At 37.6% G+C, this 27,299-nt stretch overlaps 1 protein-coding gene across 1 annotated transcript; it reads right to left on the reverse strand.

Annotated features, from left to right (window-relative positions):
• Positions 1–714: 714 nt before the first annotated feature.
• Positions 715–25,016, reverse strand: RAB14 (RAB14, member RAS oncogene family). The gene is made up of 8 exons (XM_045883055.3): positions 24,742–25,016; positions 15,575–15,633; positions 14,417–14,470; positions 12,975–13,152; positions 8,846–8,912; positions 4,702–4,789; positions 4,328–4,358; positions 715–3,342 (listed from the first exon to the last, which is right to left on the reverse strand). Exons 2-8 carry the CDS (start codon positions 15,624–15,626, stop codon positions 3,165–3,167), a joined length of 648 nt encoding a protein of 215 aa, XP_045739011.1. The 5' UTR covers positions 15,627–15,633; positions 24,742–25,016; the 3' UTR covers positions 715–3,164.
• Between the last annotated feature and the right edge of the window lie 2,283 nt (positions 25,017–27,299).

Here is a 27,299-nt window from a genome sequence, read left to right on the forward strand (position 1 = left end):
TCTTTTGTACTTAACATTCTCCTTTGTTTCATTTTCACAGGCCTTAAGCAAAATGCTGAAAAGTCAGGCCTCTGCACAATTATTGAGATTCCTCAGGGACACTTTTTCCCATTCTGTCCCTGTGCTGAGGGTAAATACCTTCTTTCTAAACTGCCACATGAACCCTCTCTATTCCCCTGTGGACAGGAATGAAAGGTAATCATTTGGTCTTCTGTGTAAGGGGGAGTGACTTGAACCACACACCTATACAGAAAGATAACACCTGAAATGCTATGTGAGCAAAAAAGTTCTCAAAAAAACCCACAAAAAACAAAACTATAGTTTGGCATTAGGAGAGGTAGTTAATATGTGAAGCCAAACACCTGGTTCCAAAAAAGACATCTTCCCGAAGAAACTTTACTACCTCTAGTATTATGTGAACATCACCACCAAAAAAAAATTTTTAATCAAGGTTACTGCATCGAACACTTTATTATCCATGAAAAACACTTGAACATTGCACTGGAATATCTAACCCATAAAGAGTACGGAGCACCAATTTACTAATCAAGAGGGCCTCCTCACAGGTGCAAGGTTAACTAGTAACCCAGAGAAGCAGGTGGCCCCACAAGTAGTAAACTCTCATGGATTAAAGATTAAAAGAACTTCACATTCTCTCCAAAGTGTACTTGCCCAGTGTCTGGCACAGGTATGTTACAATATGACAACTTGCTCTCTATTTTTGAGCACCCAAGTTTATTACAGGGGATTACACATGCAAACAACAGAATTTGGCCCCGAGTACAGTCAAGGGAGAACATTGTCAGGCACCAAGTGTGCTGATCTCACACTGAAAAAAGTCTACTGAAAACATTGCAAGTGTGATCCAAACACAAGGACCAAACTAAGTCAATTACTGAGTGATGTGGAGGTATATGCTATATACGTAGACTTCTCTTTATACAGTAAGGACAATTCTCCAATAAAAACTGACAACTTCTGCCAAGTAATTGTTTGCCTGAAGAAAATACGAAATCCTATTGTAGTTCAGAAAATAATGCGAACCATTTTAATTTAATCTAGATACAGGTACTTTATTTACAAATATTTAGATTAATAGCATTTTGTTACATCAAATGAAGAGTACAGCAGTCTGAATAAATCCTGTCACAAAAACAATTATAGACCCACTGTAACTAACTTTGGGAATCAGGGTATTGCACCTAAACAAGCCGCAGTTTTTAGTCTGTGATTGCTACCTCATATCCCAATGGGTGGTTGGTTCTTTGTGAATATATACACACACCAGCAGGTCATGGTCCCTGGGTGAGTCCCTTGTGAAGCAACAGGGTAAGCAAAATGGGTCACTGAAAGTCTTTAACAGAATATACCAATCTACTCCAGGAATCTTGTTTTTAAAAAAGTTAAAGACAAAAATAAAGATGAGTCCACAAATTAACCGAATCCTATTTTCTGCACATTCCAGTTTTGGCTTTTATTTAACATTGACTATACAATACTCCAGTACTACCACATGTTTACGACCCAGAAAGCCATATTTTTTATTTTTACTTTAGTGTCTGTAAAGAGGGATTTAAAGTGTGTATTTTAAACACAGCAGTTGAGCTGAGTGATTTTATAGAATATACTAAGGTTTACCTGTCCTACTTCGAATAACCTCAGTTCTCCATCTGACCCATGAACTCAATCAGAAATCAATCAAAAGAAGTGAAGAACTTGGTAAAACATAAGTCTGTTGTCTAAAGAGATTGTTTCCCTTACAATACAGTATTCTTTCAGTGGCCAAACCACCTAGTGCAAAGTAATATTTACTTTGTATCAGCACAAACACTGAAACACCGTCAGAAACACTTTCCCTTTTACAAAACATCTTATGCCAACATGACATAAAATAACCCCTCATACTAAAAACACATGGGATATCTTACATTACTTCACTGTAGTGTTAAAAATGCACAATTTAAAATCCCTTAACAGCAGACCTGTGGTTCTGACTGTCCAGTACACAATCTCACCATTCCAAGATAAAGGTATAAAAGCTTAAAATGTGCAATAATAAACCCAGCCTTTTTTCTTTTTCTATACAGTAAGGCAAGAAATGCAGCCTGTAATGCAAAATGTTTACAAAGAGAAAAGCAGGTTAGCACATTGTCGATTGCACAAGAACAGTTAAGAAAATCAGCAGGTAAGAAGCCACAGTGCAAAGATGGAACAGCATCTGCTAGTGTCAATCCTCTCACGCTAGGAGCTCTTTCCAGCATAATGTCCCCAAACACTGCCAGCACCAGAGGCTGGAGCCAGTATTACTTGTGAACTGCAGTTCTATTTCCTTGTGTGAAATGGAAGGGAGTAACATGGTCACATATAGGTCATACTGTACAAACTGGTATTTTATACTGTTCCAATGCCAGTAATCAATTTATTTTCTTCATTAAAATAATATACACAGAATGTATTGTTAGTTCGGTTCCTTCAAATTTTATACATATTTACTTTCTGCTAAAGAGAAAAGGATAAAATGGTGTAAAAAAAAAAAAAAGATAAAGCTATTAATTAAGCACAAGAGAAAAGATAAGTGGCTATTTTCCCTGTGCAAGACTAAGACTGAAGCAAACCTCCACAAGAAAAATGCCACCCACGCAACAGGAAATTTATCCAACGAAAACAAAACAAAAGCAGTTACAGAACCCATTCTCTATCAGAAGTCATTTCACAGCAATAAACTTATTGGTTACAACAGACATACTTGAACAGTTAAAGATGGGAGAAAGGCTTAAGATATCCTCAAATTAAACCATACAGTAAGACAAAGCCTTGCCAAAAGGAGGGAAGGATAAAAATCATTTAAGTCCAGCATCAGTGCTCAGTTTAAATCATGTACTGGTGACATACCTATCACGAGGACAATCAAGGGGAAAAAAAAGTCTAGATTTACCATGCAGGAGAGATTTATTACTCTACTTGCCTTTTGATAACCTGATTACATCTAGTTGTTTAGCAGTTTAGTATTGTGTTAAACTGTTTTTACAACAGAGTTGTTTTTTTCTTTTTTTTTTTTTTTTTAATTAAACCCAGTAAGATGTACAGAAGACAACGAGGCAGTAAAAAGTACTGCTTCCAACAGACAGGTGAAAGGTCAAATGGGAGCTACGGCAAAGAGGTCACTAGCAGCCACAGCCTTCTCTCTGGGGTTGGGGTTCGCTGGTTAGCCGGCCTCCCTGTGGGGCTGAAGGTTTGTGTTGTACACCAGACTCGGCAGCATTCAGATCCAGGCTTCCATCCTGAATGTTCTGATAGATTTTCTTGGCAGCCTCAAGGAAAGCATCTTCTACATTCTCTCCCCTAAGAGGCAAATGACAACTTTATTGGAGAATCATAGCTTTCTACAAAAGATAAGACATTACACACTGACCTTTTGCTAACCTTTAGTCAACTGCCATGATGTCTTCAACTTAGCCACTGTCATCTAATAAGAGATTACCAGTAATGACTGAACTAAGAGAACAACATGGGGAAATATTCTCTGTGGAAAGCATATAAACACAGTACTAACAGCTGTTTCTACAAACCCTATCTGGATAACTGGATGTGTTCTAATTATTAAAATGTTATATATTAATACATAATGAAAGTGAAGATGGGCCATTTTTGTAATAAGATATTCCAAACAGAAATGAGATTCCAGGATTTGTATGATCCGATTAGCCAAGCATCAACTATACTTTTTTTTTTTCATGTGATGGTGACATATTTGTGCTCGACCATGTTCTCACTTCAGTTCTCTTAGTACTATGGATGAAGCTTAAAAAAGGGGGGGGGCTAGCTTCTCACCACGGCAAGGAATTTCTGGCTTAATAAATGAAGAACTCTGATGGTAGTCCTGGAATTCAATAATGGACATGGAATAATGATTAAAAAACATTAATTATGCTTCTGATTATTCTTAGACATTGTTTCCTTAAGCCATGCTTTTTAATCAGAAGTATTAAATGAACAGATTACCCAAGCTTGAGTCCAAGATACCAAACTCAACCTCAATTGGGAAAGTCAAACACTTTTGAAATGCTAACACAATTTCATTTATTAACCTGGGTTACCAGGGGGCATAATCAAGGTACAATCTTTAAGGTGCAGTAACAAATAAAATTACCTTTGAAATGTGAAACAGGAAGCAAAGGGATGCCTGCTTAGTGTTCTTCCCACAATAAACATTACACATATACATATTATTATATGTATGCAAATACATTTTACATTTCTCACATGTATGGTTCTACTTTGAGAAGTGTGAATGTAACTGAAAATGATTAATTTTAGCAATACTTACGTTTTCGCACTTGCTTCAAGGAACAATAAGCCTAAAAATTAAAAGTCAGACTATGATTAAGACATTTCAAATTAACTCACAAGGGCATTTTCTTCAGTAACATTTGGGTTAAGAGTTTCCCATCAGCTATCAGTACTCATACCATAGTATTTTATGAAACAGTACGTTAGTTTGAGATGGGGGGGGGGAATCTTTATATTTGTCATTAAATACTTGCACTACCCCCAACATGATTGTCAAATAGAAACATATTTCCTCATTCTTGAGATTTAAGCAGCTGGCATTAAAAGAAAAGTGTCAAATAATCTGCAGTATCAAAATCCCACCTTTTCTATGTGTGACCCCAAAAAAGCCATTAAAAGTCTTAAACCCACCATTTTCTTCAGCAAACTGTTTGGCTTCTTCATATGTAACATCTCTTTGTGCCTCCAAATCTGCTTTATTTCCTATGAGAATTATTACCTAATTTGTAACGAAAAGAAAGACCTCTTAAAACAAAAGCAACCATTTAAAATCAACCATGAAAATTCTGAAATCCAAAAATTTTGACAGAAAAAAACATGTGGGCCTAAAAAAGAAACCAAGTACCAGCAATCATCCAGCAGACAGATATGAGAATCATTAAGTCAGTACTATTAGGAGGAAGGTCAGCAATTATCTAGGCCATGGGCTAACAAATTTTCTGTACAGGGCAAAGAGTATGTATTTCAGGCCTCTGGAGCCCAAATGGTCTCTTTGCATATACTTCTTTTTTTTAAATAACCTTTTAAAAATGTAAAATCCATTCTTCAAGGCTTGCAAGCCATTATAAAACAATACAGCCCATGAGGAACACGTGGTCTGGGCCAAAGGTGTATGATTTATCTGAGTAAGATTACTCAGGGTCAATGCACAAGCTCCAGGGGATCTGTGAATACGCTGAAATTAAGCACAGAATGCTGTAAACAAGAACATTTCATTGCAAGAGAAGGCTCGTGGTTTTCATCAGATTTTTGAGAGTCTCTGGGACCCTCAAGTAGTTAAACTACTAGTTCAACTCCTTCAGGCTACTGGTAAGGAAACTAGTGCTCAAATAAGGCAAAGAGACTTGTCAAAGGTCAAAATCAGTGAGCCAGTGGTAGAAGGACATTAGAACCAAGGGAAAATACCCAAACTGTGACCTTCAAATACTGTCTTACTCTACACTAGCCCGAGGCAGGCCTAAGTTTGTAGCAACTGAAAACAAATGTCTGTGTTCCATGGGGAACAGGGGTGGCGGGAGGAGGGGGTGGGGGTACACATATGCAAGCGAGTTCAAATCCAAGGCAAAATATCACACACACCTACACCCACTTTGGAATCATTTATGTAAGTGACGTCAGGCCGAAGTTAAAGGCAGCTCTACAAAGTTCTAAGAAAAAAGTTTGCAGCCTTAGGGAAATACAGCTTTTTGATCTTTATGGTGGTTTCTGGGGGTTGGGGGGTGGGGATTTATGGATAAACTGTCTCTGTCTATATATAAGCTTATTTGATACCCCTCCTCTCCCTTCCAAACAGATGTGGTAATCCAGATGCAGATACTTTAGGAATGGATGGTTTCAACCAAAAGTGATTTCCACCGTTAACTTTTTCTCATGTGAAACTGCAGCCCCTGACTCTCCTGTTTCTTAAAAATGATGTCCAATGAACTGAAGAACCATTGTAATCTGAATGTAAACCTTGAACAAGAACACTTAAGCAGTATAATAAATGTGAGCATTCTTCCAGTGTGGACAAGGGCCCAATGAGGAGGGAAAGATATTTTCCTATGAAGTCCGCTAGTCTTTTATTTATTTTTTTTAAAGATTTTATTTATTTATTTGAGAGAGAGAGAGAGAGACAGAGAAACAGCGGGAGAGGGTCAGAGGGAGAAGTAGGCTCCCCGCTGAGCCGGGAGCCCGATGTGGGACTCAATCCCAGGACTCCAGGATCATGACCCGAGCCAAAGGCAGCTGCCTAACCAACTGAGCCACCCAGGCGCCCAGTCCACTAGTCTTTTAAAGAATAAGGTAAGAACACTTAAAAAAGGAAATCAATTTTGTTTTTTTAAATCAAGGCTGGTAAAGTCACGATGGCCTAGTACAGGGCCATTATATGACAGGTACTCGAAATGTCTTGTATGTCAACTATACTTCAGTAATAATTTTTTAAAAAGTTAACATTGAACTGCACACTTTAAATGGGTAGATTATGTTAATTATATCTCAATAAAGCGGTTTTTAAAAGAATTTTTTTTTAAATTTTAAACATTTGCTGAATGGAAACACTGCCTCCTCTCCCAATTCCTTAAGAATTTCCCAGCTGTGCTTCCCATCATCCTGAAAGGACACATAAAAGTGGCATGCTAACCAGACCGAGGTACAAAATATACCACCAACAAAATGGGAAAGTATGTAATTTCTCCACAGAAACTGAAGGCACCATCATAGAAAACATAACATTTGAGCTGAGACCTTAAGAGATTTTCTTCTGTAGGGGAGCAAATTTTGCCATCCCAAGATATTCCTCTTTGGAATATTTATTTTAAGCTGGTTTATTTTTAAGAAACAGCAGACACAGGTGAAGCTCTGAAAACCCAGAAGTTATCCTTTAAGAGACATTTACATTTATAAGAAAAATCTCCATTTGTTAAGGGTGTTTCCCTCTCAGTACCAGGAAGAGGGGGTGGACTCAATCTCCAGAAATTTGTAACAACTCTATCAATTTATTTCTTAGACAAGCCCTAAGAATCTTGAAGGGTAAAGTTCTTCCGAAGATCTGGTAAAATGTGAAGAAGCATAAATGAGGCAGGAAAGACATGGCTCATTTGTCATTAAACTCCTTTAAGCACCTCTACAATGAGTTTTGTTTGCTTCTTAATATTTTTCCTGAAATAACTATAGAATCACAGAAGCTTACAAGAGTAGAGCTTCTATATACCCTTCACCAAGCATCTTCAATAGCAGCATCTTACAGACTCAAAACCAGGGACGTGACCTTGGTGCAATCTATGTCCTTACTCAGATTTCACCAGTTGTACACTCTCCTGTGTGTACAGTTCTATGCAATTTTACTACAGATACAGATTTGTGTCACCACAATCAGGATATAGAACTGTTCCATCACTAGAAAGGAACTGCTTTGTGCTGCTCTTTATAGCCTATGCACACCACTCATACCCTTCACCCCCATTTGCTAACCCCTGGCAACAATGCATCTGTTCTCCTCCACAATTTTGTCTTTTTGAGAATGTTTTATAAATGGATACATATATACAGTATGTAATTTTTTGAGATTAACTTTTTTCACTCAGCATAATGCCCCTAAGATCCATCTAAATTGCTGTACCAATAGTTCATTTCTTTGTATAGCTGAGGAGTATTTTATAGTATGAATGTACCAGATTGTTTAACCATTCACCCCCTGATGACCATTTAGGTTGCTTCCAATTTTTGGCTATTGTAAATAAAACTACTATGAACATTCAACTATAGGTTTGCATGTATACCTACAGTAGGTTTAAGGTCATTATGGATATGAAAGTTCCAGGCACAGTACCTAGCGTAAGCGGCAAATCACGTTGGGGCACCTGGGTGCCTCAGTTAAGTGGCTGGATCTGGATTTTGGCTCAGGTCATGATCTCGGGGTCATGGGATCAAGCCCTGAGTCAGGCTCCGCACTCAGCAGAGAGCCTGCTTGAGGATTCTCTCTCCCTCTCCCCCCACCCCCGCTCATGCTCTCTCTAAAATAAATAAATCTTAAAAAAAAAAAAAAAGGCAAATCATGTTAACTTTCAGTACAATTTACTGCTGTTCCTTGATAAAAGCCAATCTTACCACTGATTACCTATTTATTGAATCAGACCTCTGCTAGATGGTGAAGTACAAAACTAAATGAGACACAGGGCTTGCTCTGAAGAAGCTCAGGGTCAGTCACAGCTCAGTACCTTTCCTTGCTTGTTCCTGGAATGCCCCCCTCTAGCATTTACTAAAACCTTACTCACCCTACAGTCCCAGCTCAAACATACCTTTCTCTGTAAAGCTGGTTTCTCCAGATGGCACTGCTTATCCTGGGCACTTCCCGCAATGCACATACCAGTTGCTCTATTTCTAACTTATATCTCTCTCGGCTTTTCAGCATAGTTATTTGTATACACACAGCCATCTCCTTACTAGACCATTAACATTTTGTGGGCCAAGGGCCACATTTATCTTTGGATACTGCAGAGTCTGGCATTGTTTCAGAGTTCATGGTCTCCACCTGACATGAAATCACCACCCCATTCATAACTTTCATTTTTTTTTTTAACCACAAACACGAACAAAAACCAAGTATAAGATGTAAAACCTGGGGTAATTAGTATTCAAAAAAAAAAAATATTAACTTCTCTTCAATTAATTTAAAAATAAAGACTCTCTCATTCTTAGTACTCATATACAAAAATCCTCCTAGCAAACGACTCTCCTTTTGGGGTTAGCATAGATCTTACATTTTCTGTGTAACAGATGTTATTCAACTTACAGTATTTGGATTGGTGAGATTCCTTGCATCTGTCAACCAGCTGCTTAAGTGATTATATGTACTTCTTCTGCAAAAATTAAAGTTTACATTTGTGACTACCACATAAAATTGCCATTTCAATTTTTTAAAAAAGAAATCTCAAATAAATAATATTCCCTTTCATCAAAAACTGTGGAATGTGAACACATACTTTCCAGAAATCTTGCCAAACCTATTATTTTTAAATAAATAAATCAATATCCAACAACTTTGCTAATTACATATAGAAGTAAATTGTTTACATTTAAAGGCATACTCATAAACAGACCAATAAGCAAGCAAGGAACAACACAGAAAATTAATGGAAACAATTCTGAACTCAGAATTTCTAATCTGAAGTAAAAACTAAGATTATTGTTAAATCATCCATATTTTCAATCACAAAATGGGAGAAATAATACCAAAATGTCTAACAAAGGATATGTTCAATGGCAAACATGTTTGCATCTGTTTCAAATTAGAAACCAAGATGGTCACAGTACTATAGACTGATATAAAATTCACCTTTCTTTCAAGAGAAAGTTAACTATGACAACATAAAAACTGGCTTTAAAATGGCACTTAATATATTTGACTGGAAATTCAAGCCCCCAGATATCAGAGTGAGTTTATTCTAACTTTGTATTCTGATTTACCAGTAGCTAAATCATTTTGCGATTCAGACTGCCCTATTTCTCCACTTTCTCCAAGCAAGAGTTTAGAAACTCATAGGCTCATTTGCACTAGCCAAACAGGACCAAAGAGGGCAAGCAAATCCAAATAATTTACAATATTATATGTAGTAGGTAGAATATTAATATTTATCAGACTTCACCAAAGGGGTCAAATAAAATTCTGAAAGTTAAAAATGTTTGATCTATATACATTCACAGAACATTAATCCATCTTATTCATTTAACAGGTGAGAAAACAGAAGCTCACAAAAGATTTAAATGAATTTCAGAGCCAGGCTTTGAACCCTTTACGCACATAGTGTCCTCAAACTGTTTCAAATTTAGCCTTGTGAATATATTCCATGAACTCCAGCTGCCAGTACCCCCTATAAAGTTGGATATTCCAAACACTTAATCCCTTCCCAGTGGAAACTGAAAAGAAGTTGTAAGATTCTCTTTTTACTGTGCTAAATTATGTTACACACAAATCACCACCTAACTGTAAAAAAAAAAAAAAAAAAAAAGGTCAAATAAATAAAAGCAACATTTCCCCAATGTTTTTAAATTTTCTAAGTAAAATCTTCTAATGGTCAAATATTTTCAAAAAGTACAAGCCGTATCACTTTATTGTTCAATATTTGTAGTTACTGGCATACCTTGCCTTTACACAATAGATTTATCCTACTTTGTGCACAAAACTGAAATAGCACAAATCCAAAAATATTTATACTGATTTTGATAAATTTTAAAATGTCAAAGCTGGCAGCAAGAGTGGATTACAAATTGCCACCACTTTGGTAAACAGAAAAATCTACACACCCTTTTTAAGTATCAAGATCATGTAAACTGTTATTATTTAGATGTGCCCATAACCTCTGCTAATAATTCTGGTAATTATTATTAATTTAAAATTTACCATAATTTCAAACCTATAACTATAGCAGCATTCCAATATTCATTAATTAGTGGTAATGGTGCTAAAAAAAAGTAAAAAATATCCCTAACTTTCCCAAGGATGTTAAATGACATATCAAACAACTGATACAGCCAAACAAACTGCCATGATCAGCTATGCTGTCAATTTAAGGAAGTATCTGGTTAACAATTATAGTTAATGCCAAGAATAAAGGTATTATTAAAGCAGAACTTTCAAGTTTGCAAAATGTCAAGGAATAATAGAAAAAAAGGGAAAAAATCAGTGTCATGGATGCAACATAAATGTCACTACGAAATATCAACAAAGCACCTGTCTAAAGCCTGAAGTACTTTTTTCAGTAATAATTTTATTGGGATATAATGAACTTACCATAAAGCTCATCTTTTTAAAGTATACAATGTTGTGGTTTTTAATATATATCCCAAAGTTGTGCAGTGATCACCAGTATCTGATTCTAGAACATTTTTATCATTCCCAAAAGAAACGCTGTACCCATTCGCACTCTCCACACCCTGGCAATCCACTTTGTCTCTATGAACTAGCCTATTTGGGTATTTCACATAAATGGAATCATACAACATCGGCCTTTTATGTCTGGCTTCTTTCACTTAGCAAAATATTTTCAACATTCATCCACTGCATAGCATGTATCAGAATTTCTTTCCTTTTAATAGTCGAATTGTATTTCATTGTATGAATACACCCATTTATCTATCCCTTAGTTAATGGACATTTGGGGTGTTTCCACCTGAAGTACTTTTGATGACTCAAATAGACACAACTTTTTTTTTACCGGAAGTATTTACTATGCTTAAAAGGTTATGTTTAAAAGCAAACCATATAAATGTATCAAATCATCACCCTGCAGACCTTAAACTTACACAATGTTGTATGTCAATTACAGTATCAGTAAACATGGTGGGGGAGGGGAACACAAGCACTACTCGCACAAAGCAAAACAAACTACAACACTTTAGATTGATACACTCTAAGTACACATCACCACATTTAAATTTATTAATAATGGAGTTTTTAATTATGCAAAGTCTTCAGGAATGCATCCGTCATTAGGACGGATGTCCTGCAGAGAAGGCCAGGTCTTTAATATTCTTCCCACAAAACCATTTACTTATCATGTTACCAGGTGCCATATATATATACAGGGCATTATATACAGAAGAGCATTAAGGCTATTTTGCTCTCTTCTGCCGTGAAAATTACCCAATTCCGGAACTCAATAAACTTCAACCACTGTAATTATAATCAGCCACTGTCTTTATTCTAAGTCCACATTTCCCAAAGTGTGTTCCTCAATAAAATAAGCTTAGGAAACACCAAACTAAACTAAGTATAAGAATTTCTTTAATGTGGGGCACCTGGGTGGCTCAGTCGGTTAAGCGTCTGCCTTCAGCTCAGGTCATGATCCCAAGGTCCTGGGATCGAGCCCCACATCGGGCTCCCTGCTCCGCGGGAAGCCTGCTTCTCCCTCTCCCACTCCCCTGCTTGTGTTCCCTCTCTCACCGTGTCTCTCTCTGTCAAATAAATAAAATCTTAAAAAAAAAAAAAAATCTCTTTAATGCAGAACTTCTCAGGGTGCTAATATGTTAATGTGCACTGTATTGTGACTCTTCAAGAGGAAACAGTATAAAGCATTTCTCAAAAGGAAATATGCTTGAAAGTCCATTTGGTGCCACTCACCCATCCCTACCTCCCCCCAAAAAAGTGAGACAAGAGTCACACTGCTTTAAACTGACACTCTGCATTAATATGAAAGGTGATCCAGTTCATTTTCTAGCTTAGCACAGTTTAATAAAGTAGCACAATTTTCCATGTTTTCTGAAGCCAAATATTTATGGCCCAGTTTTGTTACTTTTTATCAAGTGCTTTCAGTTTCCAGAAATAGTGAAGTTGAAATAAATTTAATCTTGCTTCATGAAGTACTGTAAACCATTTCATTTTAGAACAAAAAAGAATTTAAGTAAATGAACAATTAAATACCTCAAACACCTTCAGATGCAAGCATAAGAACTTTTTACAATCTACCATGTTGGATTAACAAAACTACTTAATTCCTTCCCTGACCTTATTTTGAAAAGGTGTCAACTTTAACACGAGAGACTGAACAGAGAGTAACCCCTCAAGACTTGCTTGCTTTCTACTGAAGTGAAAAGAACAAAGTTTGGTATAAAATATTTCACCTCAAATAATTGAACTGATGCTGCTTTTCAGAATAGTATTCTTCTATTAGCTCCACCAGCATCTCCTAAAGTTTTTCTTCAGTCATATCCACTTTCAGAAAAGGAAATCAACATGTTACATCAAGTCTTACACAACAGTGTAGAGAAATAACCGTAAGATCCAAATAAGCTCATGTATAGTCATACAGTCACAAACTAAAGAATGTCTAAGTCAATAAAAAAAAAAAAAAAACACAAGCCACACTGCCTAAAGGAGATTTCTTTTTTCAAGTATGAAGTTTGAAAAAGTATTAATCTCTTACCTAGTGATATCATACACCATAAGCGCTCCCGCAGCTCCTCTGTAGTAGCTTCGTGTAACAGCCCTAAACCTCTCCTGTCCCGCTGTATCCCAAATCTGCAGTTTGATTTTTTGGCCACTAACTTCAATTATTCTTGTACCAAATTCAACACCAATTGTGTGAGGACAATCAGCCATAACTGTTAGAGAAAAAAGAAATATAATATTCTAACTTCCAGAAAGCTTCAGATTAAGACCAGCAGGGAAAAATTCCACTGGGTAATTAAATAACATATTAATGCTTGTAGGCTATAAGTGGACTAAGCTAGCAGTGAAAAAAAATTAGCAAAAACACAGAAGTCAAAGAAATTTGACTGCACTAGAACAGGGGTCAGCACACTTCTGTAACGGATCAAATAATAAATATTTAAGTTTTGTAGGCCAAGATGTCTGCCACAACTATTCAACTCTGCTGTTGAAGCACAAAAGCAGCCAAAGACAGTAAGTAAAATGAACATGGTTGTGTTCTAATAAAACTTTACAAAAACAGGCAGTATCTGGATTTGACCCACAGGCTATTGTTTGCTGACCCCTGGACTAAAAGAATCTGCTAATTAAAAATAAAGATTTTTATTAAGTTCTTCATAACACCAACATTATGCTATTTAGACTTCTGACAATTATTACATATAACAAAACAATCAATGGTTTTAAGACTCTAGGAGTTGTCAAGTTTTTATCCTGCAAAATACTACCAATATCTCAAAGAAGAACACATTTAATATGTATTTACAATTACATACTGGCAAGTTATATATTTCCAATCCAATAAGACAAGTTTCTTAGTCCTTCCTTATAATTAGACCATTGAAAACCTAAACCCACTATTCTCTGGTACAAGTACACAAGACTGCTACAGATTTCATAAAATTTACATTAAGCAAGAAAAAAAAAAGCCATAAAAATAATTTCAACTGCATTTAGCCTATTCGTTACATAAAGTAACATGGTCTCCTCCCCTACCACCCAAGACAGAATTATACTTCAAATATTAATCAACCAGTCCTGGATATAGAAAGAATTTCATTTAAATATTTCCAATCTATTATTATTTAGTTAACAAATGATACATGCAGCAAACTTCTAAAATGGAGAGTGAGAGAAAAGATTATTTAAATTTGACATTATAATATACATTTTTAAAAATTTTCTACCACCAAAATAAACCTAAACAAGTAACTCAAATTATATATGGTATATAAATTAACACTCTATACATGCAGGTGTATTTCATTTTATATGCACCTATTTAAAAAAAATTCCCTCCCTAAAGATGAAAGTGTATATATATAGATGGAAAAGTTATATTTAAATGCAGAGAGTACACTGAAAATGACACTTTTTTAAAGATAGGAAAGTGAATATAAATTTATTTTATTTTTTTACCTTATATATTGAACTTACATTTTTTTTCTGTAAATTGATGAAGTAAGCAAGATTTCCCTACTCCCATGTCCCCTGTTTAAAAAAAAAAAAGTTTCAAGTGGCAATTACATTTCTCAATTTTATGCTCATAATTATATACAATGATTGCTATACCCCCTTACCATATTACATCACAAATTTCTGGGACACTTGAAAAGATGAGTCTGAAAAACCCTACAGGTCACTTTTCACTGTGATCTATAAACTGACTATTCCCAACCTTTAGCCGTGATAGAATTGTTATAAATTATGTTAGTAAATAACTATCAGCCGGGAAGTGCTTTTCAACAGAGAAACTGTTGTAAAAGGAACATTTTTTACTTTGAACTGTTTCACAGTTTGTATTTTTTCCCCCTTAATTCATGCATAAAAGCAAAAGACTTCTGGGAATAACAAACAGGGCAGCATATAACGAGCAAAAATAGTTAAGTTTTGGTAGTTTGATTGACTAAATCCCATCTCTTCTTACATTCCTTGTATTTCTTATAGAATTCCACAAAAGAAAAGCATGTGCATTATATGAAAACCGTAACAGATGTCCTCTCTAACTATATTACAGCAATTTAACCCTTCGTGAAGGAAGTATTGAGCCCACCATTACACCACACCGTTCTAATACGAAGAATTAACTGAAAAGTATGTGTACTTTCAACTGACTTCTTACAACTATACCTGGGTAAACAACCCTGTCTTTTAATTTGAGCAACATATTGAAACTTAACAGAAGAACCACCAATATTATATTTTATGTATATTACATAATTACTCTGAATCAACAATGTTCTCTATCAATTTTTGGAATCCAGGGGGCTCCATGGGCTTTCATGGTATTTCTGGAATGTTACCAGTGCTCCTAGGAAATTAGTACCATTTCCAGGATTAACAAGCTTTCAGGTAGCCCTGAATAACAATCAATACCACTTCAAAAGGTACCCACCATTGTACTACAGAAGTATCCAGGGCTACAATGCAAAACATACATCGTTATCACAAAAATAAATTAAAGAGGCTTTAATTTTGCAGTAAAAAAATAAAGACAAAACGCTTCTTCTGGAATGGTATGTTAAGTATTAGTATATAAATATTTTGTATATTAAGTTTCTTTGTAGAACAAGAGCATAAGTTAAATGAACTTACCAATAATAATATATTTAAAGATGTAAGAGTAGTTGTATGGTGCAGTTGCCATGGTGGCACTAAAAACAAAGAAAACTGTGTTACTTTAGAAGGATATACACAAGTTATCCAGTTGATCACTGCTAGCCTTTAAAGATATATAAAATACAGCATACTGATTATAAACAAAATGTTGGCTACAATAAGCCAGAGTAAAATTGCATTTTCCAAACTGACCATTATATCAGACAATTCCATTATTTCACTTTAGGGAATATCCAGTAAGAAAAGTTACTGTAGAAAATTTCAAACAAGAAAATCTTTATAAATTTGAGTTAAACTTCATTATAAACAGTCTTCCCCCTTTGAAGTCCCCGCCCATGTCAACTGATCAAGTGAATTACTGATGGCCAACTTGTTCAGAACTCTGATTTTACAACAGAATGTTATAAAAAGTAACCACTAACTTATAAACACATAAAACTTATAAAAGTTATAAAAAATAACTTTTTTTACTCTACTTTAAATCGTGGTTAGCATAGCATCCAAAAGACCAATCCAACTATTTCCAAACCAAATTACTGCCAGAATTAGATAAAACCACATGAAACTGTTGTTCTTACAGACTTTTTTTAAAAAGTCAATTATTTGCAATTTCATATGGTTCAACCTAATACAGGATTTGAAGATCAACATGTAACAAATGCTTACTATATAATAGTACTCTAAAAGCTGAAATAATGGCATAAAATACTACTTATGGTTGTAAAATCTGCAAGTTTATGTATTAGAAGACATTTAGAAAGATCACAGCCTATTCTCTGCCTTCAGGTATACTTAAAGTAAATAATGCTAATTTCTTTCTACTTTTAATAAAATAAAAACCTCTCCAATTTATTCAAATGAATGCCTTGAATGTGTCAGACACTGTGCTAGGTGCTAGAGAAACAAGAGGTAAATTCTAATAATAGTAATAATAACTTCCAGTAACATTTATTCTCAAACCAGTTTTCAGCTTAAGGAAAGATAAAAATCACGCACGTGCACACGCATGCACGCACATACAAAGATTTGGCCCCATTTTTAAAAATTTGGTTTCCAATTTTTAAAATATGATTTTTACTGTTATGGGCAATTGTCACATTATACAAGCCAAATGTGGTATGACTGCAGAAAATCATTTACTAAAACTGACAAAATTACTATATAATAAAATTTAACCTGTAGGAAAAGTATGTATTTAAAATAAATGCATTATTGTTACCAGGGAAGAGAAAATTGTTAATTACATCACTTCACACAATATAGTCTTCTCGCTTAGCTGTAAGCATTACATTTAACAAAAGTGGATGCCCTGCTACCCATTCCAGCTTGATGTGTTTGTTGTAGCACTTTCATAATCAGTCTTCAACATCACTGAAAACTCCCCTAACCAGTTCGTTCAGGAAGGGAGTTTTTCTAGTTAACTGATTCTGAACATCATCATAATTTGTTTCCCTTTTCCAGACACTGGGGACTCAAAACTTTTGAAAAATGAACTTGGTCCGGAAGCTAAAATTAGTGTGGATTATTCACCAAATCTCTGAACCAGATCCCAAACACAAGGAACAGAATAATCTTTCACAATAAAAATATTTAAAAGTTATTAAATTCTTCACCTGCATTCTTCCCAGAACCCTGTAAATAATTTTTAACTCCTTTTTTAAACTCCTCTTTTCCCATTCAAACTTGGGGAAAAGTAATCATTTAGTCACCTTGAAATTAGTTTCTTCCATGCTCTTCCCCTTCCTTTCTCTTTTACTGACAAAGTTGCAGCTCTATATACACTTTGCTTCCTTCCATTTTATTATGTTAAAACCAAGGCCTCAGGATGCCTGGGTGGCTCAGCTGGTTAAGCGTCTGCTTTGGCTCAGGTACTGATCCCCGGGTCCTAGGATGGAGCCCCACATCAGGGTCTCTGCTCAGTGAGGAGCCTACTTCTCCCTCTCCCTTTGAGCCTCCCCTGTACTCAGGCTCGCTCTATCTCGCTCTGAAATAAAATCTTTAAAAATTAATAATAATAATAAAAATAAAACCAAGGCCTCAGCAATCCTAACTTCTCCTTGAAATGCTCTAAAAGCTAATCATGAAATTAAAAGCCAATTCCAGTATTAATTTGTGTATTGCAAATTATCACACAGCATTAAATATCTACAAGATGACTAGTTTTAAAACTTTTTAAAATTACCAAGCATTAATTAGCATAAACTATTCCCAAATAAAAGAGAATGATCACTTTTTCAGAATAAAAACCAGTCTTCACCTCACCACACAATTTTCTGGTTCAAGTTTCTTTCTTTTTTTTTTTTTTAAATTCATGAGAGAGCGAGAGAGAAAGGCAGAGGGAGAAGCAGGCTCCCAAGGAGCAGGGAGCCCGATGCGGGACTCGATCCCAGGACCCTGAGATCATGACCTGAGCCGAAGGCAGACGCTTAACCATCTGAGCCACCCAGGCGCCCTGGTTCAAGTTTCTTTAAAAATGAACCTTAAAAGCTACTGGGATGCCTGGGTGGTTCAGTCAGTTAAGCAGTTCTTTTGGCTTGGGTCATGATCTCAAGGTCCTGGGATTGAGTCCCACTCCCCTCCCACCTGCTCATGCTCTCACTCTCTCTCAAATAAAATCTTTAAATAAAAAAAAGGAAAGATATTCAAACTTAAATTTCAGTAGACAGTGAAGGCAGAAAGTATCTAGCACTGTAGCCATTAACACAACAGGTCCTCCCTCTCTTATTATAAGCTTAGATACTAGCTGGTTTAAATATACTCCCAAAGTTTATTGCTAACATTCACTCAAAATTATGTATTTGCGGTAAAACTACATTCAAGTGGGCCCTTTTAAATATTAACCATGCTTAATATTGTTCTAAAGATTTCTCAACATCATTTCTTGAACATGAATGAAACATACCACTGTTAAGGTGAGGAATGTACTTTTTAACTAGCTTTGGAAGGGGAAAAAAAGTTTTCCCCCTATTACTTAAGGATGTTTTTGCTTTACTCAAAAGTTAAAAACGGGGGAACGAGGGCAAAAACTGGTGGTCTAGTTCACTCTGAAAACACGAGTCCATTCTAACACTACCATCTCCACTAATTAAAAAAACTTGATAATATTCTGTAACTTGTGCACAGCTACTGATGTGGTTAAAATGTGTTCTCCATGTGTTACAAAAGCATGAGAATAAAGTTCATAGGCAGATAAGACCTCCTTCAATGCCTCTGATTTCCTTAACAGTACTACTTTCAGACAATAAGCATCATTAAATACAGATGAACAATCTGTAAACTAACAATTATTACAGTTACCATTTATTGGGCATTTAATATACTCCAAGCAATGTGCTAAACATTTTACATGCAATCTCAATTAATTTTTACTACTACAGCCTTATAAAACAGTGCCTATAATCCTCATTTTACAAATGAAGACTCAACAGGTTAAGTAACATGCCCAGGTCACACAGCTAAGTGGTCAAGTCTATACTGAACCTAAGACTGTTTTAACTGCAGAGAATCCCCTCTTACCCACTACACCATTAAGCCTCCTCCATAGTTATGAGATGTACCATGAAACCCTTTAGTGGTACTTAGCGACACAAATCTTTCTCAGTTCACTCACGTGGTTCTAATTTAATACTCTAGGTAGTATTAAAAAATTATATTCAGAGGATGTATTGTAATCAGCATTTATAGATATGGATAAATGATAACACTAATTCAAATTATATCTACTTATAAAAAAGTTTCTGAAGGTAACATCTGAGAGTAAACCGTGTGATGATCAGCACTACTTTTCCCTACATAAAATTCTTAATTCTCACAACTTTGCAGTTATTATCATTATGTCTATGTAAAAACTGAAGAAATAGGGGTACCTGCGTGGCTCAGTCGTTAAGCGTTTGCCTTCGGCTCAGGTCATGATCCCAGGGTCCTGGAATCGAACCCCACACCAGACTCCCTGCTCAATGGGGAGCCTGCTTCTCCCTCTCCCTCTGCTACTCCCTCTGCTTGTGCTCTCTCACTCTTGTGCTCTCTCAAATAAATAAATTAAATAAATAAATAAAATCTTTTGAAAAGCCTAAAAAACTGGGGCGCCTGGGTGGCTCAGTCATTAAGCGTCTGCCTTCGGCTCAGGTCATGATCCCAGGGTCCTGGGATCAAGCCCCACATCGGGCTCCCTGCTCAGCGGGAAGCCTGCTTCTCCTTCTCCCACTCCCCCTGCTTGTGTTCCCTTTCTCACTGTGTCTCTCTCTGTCAAATAAATAAATAAAATCTTTAAAAAAAAAAAAAAGCCCAAAAAACTGAAGAAATTGAAGTTTGGAGAAATTTGCTAATTTGGCCTGTGTTACAAAATAGTAAGTGGCAGAGCTGGAACTTGAACCCAGGCCTGATTCTAAAGAACATGATTTTCTATCTAAGGTAGCTTATTAAAGGCATATATATGTACAGTGATACACACACACACATGGACTGATAAAACCTAAAAATCAAAATCAAAGAAAATGGAGAATAATTACACTAAATATTTAGAGTCATAGTTTTACTATCAGTGCATGTAAAACTTAGCTCTAAATTTCCTGTCAAGAGAAATGATTACTAAATGCACACTGAACATGGATGATTGTTGCGTTGCCCCTTTAAATATTAACTATACCTAATATTGCTTTAACAAAGGATTTTTCAACATTAACAGTAACTCTTAAGCACAAGAAACACATCACCATTAAGGCAAGGAATATATTTAAAAATGGGGTGTGCTACTACGTAAAACTCTGCAGTGTGTTTTTCACTTAACAAAATGATGAACCTATTTCCAGGTCCATACACAGAGCTCTACGTGGTTACTAAATGCATATTAAATGCTAATCATTTTTGCCCCAAAAATAAAATCGCATGGTCTCCATATAGTTTATCAGACACCTCTCCAAATAAAATTATACAGACATATAAATGACTGGATTTGAAATGTGCAGATAGAGGTGAAGGTTAAGGAACTTTCATACACTCTGCTTAAGGGAATCTGAATTGCCACATTTTTGGGAAGTAAAGAATGTATTTTAAAATCTTAAAGATAATCCAAATCACCCTTTGACTAAGAAGTAGCCCAAAGATACAAAATCTTTAATCCATAACGTTACAGGTCTAAGTGCATCTAATATAGCATTTTTACAGCAAAAAAAAAAAAAAAACCCACAAAAAACCAAAACTGGAAAACAATTGATCTATACTATCAACAGGGAAATGACTGAATAAAGTACATCTGTATTATGAAATAATATGCATCTAGTTTAAAACCATTTAGATACAGATGTATTAACCTGAAAATGTATCCATGATTTTAAGTGAAAAAAAGTTGACAGAATTTTATGCGATAGCTTCTCCGATTTTTAAATACATACACACATATACACGCTCTCTCTCTCAATCCTGTATACAGATAATATGGAAGGAGACACACCAAATTGTGAAAAAAGAATACATGGACTGAGAGCAGAAAAAGGATAGGAAAAAATTATTGACTTTCTTTATATAACCCTGCACTAACAGTATAAGCATATACTATATTCATTGCTAACTTTCTAAAGTATTCAAAGTAGAGAAAATAAAGAACTGTGGAATATCTTTAAAGCATTTTTATATATAATTCTAATACAAAACAAATTAAAAAAAAAACACAAAAACAAGCAGCGCCTGGGTGGCTCAGTCGGTTAAGCAGTTGACTCTGGATTTCAGCTCAGGTCATGATCTCAGGGTCCCGGGATGGAGCCCCACGTGGGGCTCCACGCTCAATAGGGAATCTGCTTGAGGATTCTCTCTCCCTCTCCCTCTGGCCCTCCCCCAGCTCACGTGTGCGCGCTCACTCTCTCTACAATAAATAAATATTAAAAAACAAGAATTAAAAAACCCCCAAAATTCCCATTCATAATACTTCCAACATTACTTCCACATTTACAGTAATATGGGGAACATCACATGAAGTCAATCATATGATCAGCCTCAAAAAACACTCCAATAATTGACAGTATTTTTTTCCTTTTTTTTTTAATAGCTTGGCTTTTTACTGTGTTAACTTATGCACTATGTCTGACTAATCCTTTCACAACTGTTTTACAGCTATTTTACTCTACTCCTTAGGACATATGATGTTACCATGTAATTTTTACATAACTTATTCAAGACAACACAAGACAAAAACAACCCACAAAATATTCCAGGTGATTTAAAATCTGATCTTCACTGTTAAAATTAGTAAGCTTGGTTTTGTTTTTGTTACATACAAGACATTTTGTTATAAACACCACAATCAAGATAGACTGCTTCTGTGATTCCAATACAAAAATATTTGTTGAGCATTTACTAATAAGCACAAAGCCTTGGGCTAGGCTTTGACAATATAGTAATGATCAAAAAAAAACCACAACATTGTTCCTGTCTTCATGAAACTTAAAAACAGAAACAGTTTGATTTGCTTACAAGCTCTCTAATGTGGATTGCTACTTGATTTGTCAGTCAAGCGGACACAAAACTTGGGTAGTTATTCTAATAATATAATCTAATCAAATGAGTGGTCAATTTCCTTTCCTCAGCAGTAATGCAACCTCTGAAAAGACCCACCCATTTCTGACACCCCCTTTAAAAAACTCACTTTTGACAAGAAATTTAATGTCACACTTTTACATAATAAGAACTGGATTCCTTACTGTGTCAAGAAAAACACAAAATTTCCCAGTTATGATGGTATGCTATGAAAAAGAAGTACTCCAATACTTCACCTCTGTTCATAGAGTGAAAGTACTTAAAGGAAAAAAACAAAACACCAAAACCCTGTACTTACTCCCAGAATTAAAAGGATTAGTAATAGCAAAAATTTTACTGATGAAATATCATGTCTGAAATTTGCTTTAAAATAATTTGGTGGAGAGGGTATAGGTGTGTATAGATAAACAAGACTGATCACTGTTGACACTGGCTGATGAGTATGTGAAGGCTCATTATACCACATATATTTTGTATATGTTTAAAACTATCTAGAACATAAAATTTTTTTAAAAGTACAGTATCTTTGATACCTCTATTTGTACACTGCTGTCTCCAACCATGCCTGGCATTTTTAACCACACAAAAATGTTTCAAGCTTTAAAAGAAACAAACTATTTTAACATATTTGCCTTAACCAAAAGCTTACTAAGATTATGCAAAGATATTTAATACTGATAAAGATTAGTTTTAAGAACACTCCAAATTCTGTTGCACAGTTGAAGTATGCCACAATAAAGTTTAACATGAAATACAAAAAGCAAAAACTTTTTAAAATGTAGCTTTAATTTCAAGGAATTTTTAGGTTATTAGAATCTAAAGGAGTCTTCCATCTTTACAATAGCTGACATATTATTCAGTGCCTGATACATATGCCAGCTACTTTATAAGCAATCTCTAACCGTAAAAACTCATTTTACAGGTAAGGAAACCAACTCAGAGAGCTGATATATCCGCAGTCATACACTACCAAAGGGAAAAAGATTAATAAGGCCCAGGTCTAACTGTACAACTCTCTGAAGCCATGCTCCTCTCTTTATTCAACAAATATTAAACATCCACTACATGCCTGGCACTGTTACAGACAACGAGGCACTTAACTATATGCTAAGCAACGTGTTAAGGGTTTTTTAATCCCATTTAATCCTGAAAACAACTCTAAAATGCAGGTACAATTATTCCCTGTATAGATAAGGTCTCTGACTCTGGGAGGCTCAGTAACTTGCTTAAGGTCCCTCAACTAGAAAGTGGCAGTATTGGAGTAGGCACCCTCCAAAACTCTTAACCACTACATGCCTCAGGGCACGAACACATTAAAGGACCCAAGCAGAGCTCTGAAGAAAACTTTAGTAAAGTGCTGAGGGAAGAGGGAGTGGGAGCTGGACTACTGCAAGGTCAAGTCTGTCTTCAATAACCACATACAAATAAAAGACAATTGTGACAGTAAACTTTACAAGGGTTCAGGTGGGCTCTGACACTTGTGTGGGACCAGCAGAAAAGCACTTGCCTTCTGGGAACCCCCGTTTCTCCTTCCAATATAAAATGAAAACCTTGCCATCTCTCCTCTGGGGTTGTGAGGAGGAGGCCTGGGCAGTGCAGCAGCTGACACTACAGACTTTCAGTTATAAAGGAGTCGTCAGTTGTCATCCAGTGCAAACACAGGAAAAGAACTACGCTGCAGGTACATTTCAAGTGGTCACGCCTGTAACACCGGCCTAACTTGAGTGTAGCAGTGTGGGGGCAAGTGTGGGGAGAAGCCAGTACGTCGGTACCATCATTAACCAGTCACATCACAGCTTCAAGCCTCAGTTTCCTCACGCGTAAAATGGAGATAACTTTACTTATCACCGAGGGCTACGCGAAGCAAGAAAACCCGGCGCGAGGACAGCTAAATCTGCGCCTGGCTCACAGAAAGGTACAAACCATCAAAACAAACGCTCGCTTTGCCTTCTTTCCTTGAATTCTAGAAATGCCGAAAAACTTTCGGTCTTCTTCACGGCTTCTACGTGCTACCTAAGCTCGACGCCTTACGGGATGTCACAGGCCTTGCAGGGCCTCACCCAATCCAGAACCTCGCCAGCACAGACCCTTTCCCCAACCCCAGTGCACAGTCTACCCACAGCGACAAGGACAGCGGGGCTCCTCCAAGATGCCGGCGAGGCGGCGAGGTGCCGCCTTTTGTACTCCGGGCAGACGCGGCCTCCGGGACGGGGACTGCCACGTCTGGGCTCGCGGGCTGCGAGGAGGCGCGCCTCGCGTGGATAAATAGCGCGGGGGTGGTCTGCAGCCGCAGGACGGCGGCGAGGAGAGGGGCCCGCGGGAGGTGCGTGTCTGCCCAGTCCGCCGACGAGGCGGGAAGGCGAGGCCGAACACACCCTTCCCCGCACGCCCCGCAGCTCTCTGCTGCGCGGACGCAGCGCGGGGACACCCCCGCCCCCGCACGGGAGTCCCGTCAGGCCGGGCGCCGCGGCGCCCACAGCCGACGCGGGGCTCGCCGCGGCCTGGCAGGGCCTGCCCTGTGGCGCCGCCCAGCCCGCCGTCGTCCGCACCCCGGCCCCCGGAGAGCCGGGCGAGGAGGCCTCGGCCGGACGGACACCGCGGAGGGCCCGGCTTACCTGGGGGGTTGCTGGTGGCTGGGCAGCTTTCCGGGCGGGAGGGGGGCGTCAGGACGAGGAAGAGGAGTGCGGGCGCAGCGGGAGAAGGGCGGGGGTGGTCGGCCGAGGCCCCGGCAGGTAGCGGGCTGGCCGAGGAGGTGCAGACGCGCCGGCGGTAGTAGCGGTGGCAGCGGCGACTGCTCCTGCGGCTCCCTCAGGATCTTCCTCGGGCAGGTCCAAGATGGCGGCGCTCCCTGCACAGGGTTTCCTGTCACCCTCGCAATGGGCCGGACCACAAAAGAAGCGGGGGGAGGAGAATGCGCGCGCAGCTGGCGGAGCCCGGAAGAGGGTGGCCGGGCCCCGGCCTGCTAGCCACGCCCCTTCCTCAGCCCTTCCCTCTGGACTAGTCGCGCCGCCGCCGAGGCCCGCCCCACTGGCCGTGGAGCCTGAAGGGGCGGAGGAGAGCGCCTGAGCGCAAGCGCAGTCGCGTGCTCTCGCGTCCTGGGGAAGTTACTGCGCAGGTTCAGGTGAGGTACGGCAGGGTCTCGAAGGGTTAAGCTGGTCACTTTGTGGACTTTTTACTCTGGTTTCCCTTCAGATCGCATAAATCTTTCGCTTTTTTACTATTTTTAATGCCAGCAAGTACTACTTACTGGACGCTTGTGCTACACTGGCCACAATGCTAAACACACATTTACTGCGTTCACTCAACATGTATGTATGGAGCGATTCGTACGTAGCAGTGAACAAGGCACACTAGGTCCCTGTCCAACAACCCCAGGAGGTACTTATCCCCATTTTATCAATGGCGAAACTGAGACTCATGTTGATCAAGTCACTGGTCCAAGATCATGCAGCTAGAACGTGGCACTTTCAATGTTTCATCTCTGTCCTTTACAACCTCTCTTTGATGGGAGGAGAAAAATTGTGACCACATATTCCACAATTTAACCACCTCCCACCACCCCTCCGCTCTTCCAACTTGGTCTGCTATTATCATCTTCCCAGAAAGTTTAGTGCACCTCAGCACAAGGCCGCTTTGACTTTCGTAGAACCTCGACACTTTGGCCTTGTGTTTGTGGAGATACACACATGCACACACACACATATAAATATATATAGTTCATACTTTACAACTAAATTGGTATAGATGAGTATATTAATGTTATACAGCAAAACATTTTCTTTAACCTAAAAGTTCATCTTTCTTTTCCGACCTTAAAAGCACTTAAAACATTTTTGTGGGTCCCTAAAAGTCCTGTGGGCCCCAGGCACTGTGCTTGCACCTAATGGATAAGACTGCCCTCCCTCAGGCCACCAAAATGAAGTTCAGGCTCTCTCTCTTGGCACTGAAGAGCTTTCATAAGCTAACTTTGCCTTAGGTAAGTGAGATTTCTTCGAAAAGTGTATGGCAGTTTACAAATCTCTTAATTTCAGAAAGATCTGGGTGTGAATCCCTGATCTTCAACTTACTAATGATTCACCATTGGGCATGTCACTTGATTCCTCAGATCCACAGTCTTTTCTGCAAAATAAGGATAATGATGGTGGGTGCCTATCTCACATGGGTCCTGTGAAAATTAAATGAGATAATACAAGATGCTTGACATATAAGTTTTTAATACATGGGAATGGCTATATTTGTAATTTCTTTTGTAAAAATAGGTGTTTTCCTATTCTTTATCTTTTTCCAATATAAGGTTCTAATATAAGGTTATGTTGAAATCCCTTCTAGCCCTATAGGTCTATGCTTCTATTCCTATATTCTTTAATTCCAATAAGTATAGTTTGTGGTCATAATTTAACATCTCTGAAATCAAGAAATTTGCCTGTGCCAAGTAAAGAAGAAAGCTGTGCAACAATTGCCATTACTTGTCCAGCTGTGAACTTAGGTCTGGCTAGAAAGTTTCTGTATATCCAATTGTCACCGGAATTGAAACCTAGCTAATGCTTATTGAACACCTAGTGTGAAACGGGAACTGACCTAAGAATCATGTATACTTTCTTACTTAATACCTACAACACCCCCACAAAGTCAGTGCTATATTTGCCCCATTTTATGAATGAGAAAACTGAGTGTCATATAGGGCACAGACTTTATAAAAGACATAAAAATTGGCAGTGCTGGGACTTGAATTCAGGCACATGTGACTTCAGAACACCCATTCCTAAGCACCATTCTATACTTCATCCCTTATTTTCACTTGTAGCAGCTTAGGTGTAGATCTCTGGTTGTTACTTAAGTCTCTGTGGAAGACATTACCTTGGATGCAGCACTGAAGAGAAACATTGTTGTGAATGCAATGTGCCTATTACATGCTAAGCAATACAGTTGAAGACTATAGAAATTATCACTTCCTGTAATAAGTCACAGAATTTTCAAAGGAGGGATTATGACCAATTATTGCAGCATAATTAGAACTGTTCATTGGATGCCTATCAGGGTTTCTAGTTAACTTTTTTTTGTTTTGTTTATATGGAAAGAGATGTATACACAAAATATTGAGTGTAGCACTGTTTGCAAAAGACTAGAGACAAACTATCACTAGAGAGCTGTTGTCATACATTTTAATACATCC

Source organism: Mirounga angustirostris, unplaced genomic scaffold (assembly GCF_029215605.1).
Source record: "Mirounga angustirostris isolate CCGP_5_RB_7025 unplaced genomic scaffold, mMirAng1.0.hap1 SCAF_15, whole genome shotgun sequence".
Taxonomy (NCBI): Eukaryota; Metazoa; Chordata; class Mammalia; order Carnivora; family Phocidae; genus Mirounga; species Mirounga angustirostris.